This window comes from Saprolegnia diclina, assembly GCF_000281045.1.
Source record: "Saprolegnia diclina VS20 unplaced genomic scaffold supercont1.269, whole genome shotgun sequence".
Classification (NCBI taxonomy): domain Eukaryota; phylum Oomycota; class Saprolegniomycetes; order Saprolegniales; family Saprolegniaceae; genus Saprolegnia; species Saprolegnia diclina.
Window position 1 is genome coordinate 2,269 of NW_008246336.1, and position 2,289 is coordinate 4,557.

Genomic DNA, 2,289 nt, shown 5'->3' on the forward strand with positions numbered 1-2,289 from the left:
GCCTGGACAGGTTCCTGACTCGTTTTCTTCGAACTTCGAATCCGGATACAGCGGCAATACAATTCATAGTCACCGTGCTCTTACCACGCAAAATATCAACAAAATTGGAGCTCGCTGGCTTGGGCCTACTTGTCCGGATTCTGGTGCTTCCTGGTGCTGGTCGTCCGGCTGGCCCTGGCACTTCGTTCTTCGTTTTATGTTGCATATTTTAATCAAGATAGAGTCAAATGGGCTAGGAGCGAGGACCATACTGAGATCAAGTAAAATTGAACTACGGGCCTGTTCTTGTGCACAGATCAACGGGATCGTAGACGCCACCTAGCATCGGAACACGACCTCACGCAAGAGCACTCTGGACACGGATACTCGAATGGATTTATATGTCTTTTTCTGGTCTCTTGGCAAGTGCTCACTTTCAAATGGCGAGTGGAGACAGGACCGAGTAGACGACTCTGCAGTCTGTTGTTGAGGTGCGAGTGTACACGCGCAGGAATCGCGAAGAAGTAGCCGACCGATGCAGCAACTTTGCGTCCGTCGGAAAAGAATTCTTTGCAGCTGATGACGGGCTTTTGGCCCGAAAGTGCAACGGCCGCACGCAGGCGCTTACGGCCTCATCACGTGGAAGAGACTCATCGCTTACGTACTCAGCAGCAAATGCCGAAGGTGGTCAAGAACGTGGCGTGCATGGCGGCCGCGTTGGGTGCCTCGGCACAAAAGACTTGGTCGTTTTGAGCGAGCCAGACGGTCCGAAGCACGCAGGAGCGTCGGATCAGCCAATGGATGCCTGCCTAGTCTTGCTCCTCTTCGTCGCCAAGGACGCTTACGGCCGCGAGTGACGCTCCATTTGCACTCCTCGCAATAGACGGTAGCGCACATCAAGTCAACGACTTACCTGCATAACGGATCTTTTTTTCTGGCTCTGGTGTCCCCTCCTTCGAAGTCTCGCCCGAAGACTATATATATGCAACCCTACCCCGCTACACCGAGTACAAACGTATCAGAATCCACCGCTGCTGCCGTCAGTCCCAATACGCTCGGAGTCCAAAGTCCACCCCAAAAATGGTTCGGTGTACTAGTATAATAAGTTATATCTAAGATAAATCGACTCACTTCAACAACGATGCTCGACATCATGGTCTTCGAGATGCACCATCCATAAAGGTGTCACGGGGTATCAGAGTATTATGTATTGTTTATGGCTGAAGGGCATACGTCCACACCATCGAGGCGGTGGTTTGGTTGCCGTGCGGCGCCGAAAGCGTAAAGACCGGTTGGAAGAGGTCAGGCGGCGGGATCTGGTCGCCGTCGCAGCCGTCGCAGCGCGCGAGGTACTTGCCGTTCGCGATGTTGCGGAGCATAATTTGGTTGGAGCCGACGACCGTGCACGCCCATTGATGCGCGTTCGACGCGCCGTTGACGGTGAAGGGCAGCATGACCTGGTCGGGCTCAGCGATACCGGGCGACAGGTCCATGCTCGGCGCCAGCACATTGGTGCCAATCCCGCTAAAGCCGTTGGCGTGGAGCGCGACGAGGTGCCCGTCCAGCGGCTGAATAGTCCACGTATTGCTCTTCATACTGGTCACGAACGCGCCAAAGTCCTTGGCGTCTTTGACGCAGTTGCTGCAGGCGTACAAGCTGCCGCCGTTGTCCGCCGTGAGCGTCACGACCGTGCTTTTGGCAAATGCGCACGGCGGACCGACGGGATTCGTCGGAGCCGTGGTGGGCATCTCGCCGCACGCGTCGTGGCCCAAGACCGACGCGACGACGGTGGCGACGAAGTAAGCAAGGCGGTGTCCGTGCATGGTGGGGTGGAAGCGCGAAATCGAGAATGACGTCCGAACAAGTGAGCCAAAACCAAGGGAATAAGAACTAGTTATTCCCTTGGCCAAAATGAACCAACCGTATGAGATCATACACAAAGTTAGTATGGTGTCACCCCATCATGACATGTTTGTGTTTCGACTTGTTGTCGCTGCGAAAATTTGGATCGCCTGATAGCTTTTGCTGATAGCTTTTGCTGATAGCTTTTGCTGATGGGAGCTGATGGCAGTTGCTGATACGAGTTGATGGCAGTTGCTCACACTGTTGCGTGCGTCGTCGCGCGAGACGGCGCATGAGAAAGACGTGTGGACGGACGACATAGATGCGGTTGGTGGGTGAGTAGTGTAGACCACCTTGTAGACCAGTACCCTCGGCCGCCTCGTCTCACGGGCGGTCAGAACGTCCTACCACTGCAATAGTAATTGCATTACGTTGCAGTGACCTGTCTGCAAGACGCGGTGACTAAGG

The 2,289-nt window shown here is 54.6% G+C and overlaps 1 protein-coding gene across 1 annotated transcript; it reads right to left on the reverse strand.

Annotated features, from left to right (window-relative positions):
- Nucleotides 1-1,193: 1,193 nt before the first annotated feature.
- SDRG_17329 (hypothetical protein) lies at nt 1,194-1,802 on the reverse strand (the record flags this gene model as incomplete). The annotated part of the gene is made up of 1 exon (XM_008623570.1): nt 1,194-1,802. One exon carries the CDS (start codon nt 1,800-1,802, stop codon nt 1,194-1,196), a length of 609 nt encoding a protein of 202 aa, XP_008621792.1.
- Between the last annotated feature and the right edge of the window lie 487 nt (nt 1,803-2,289).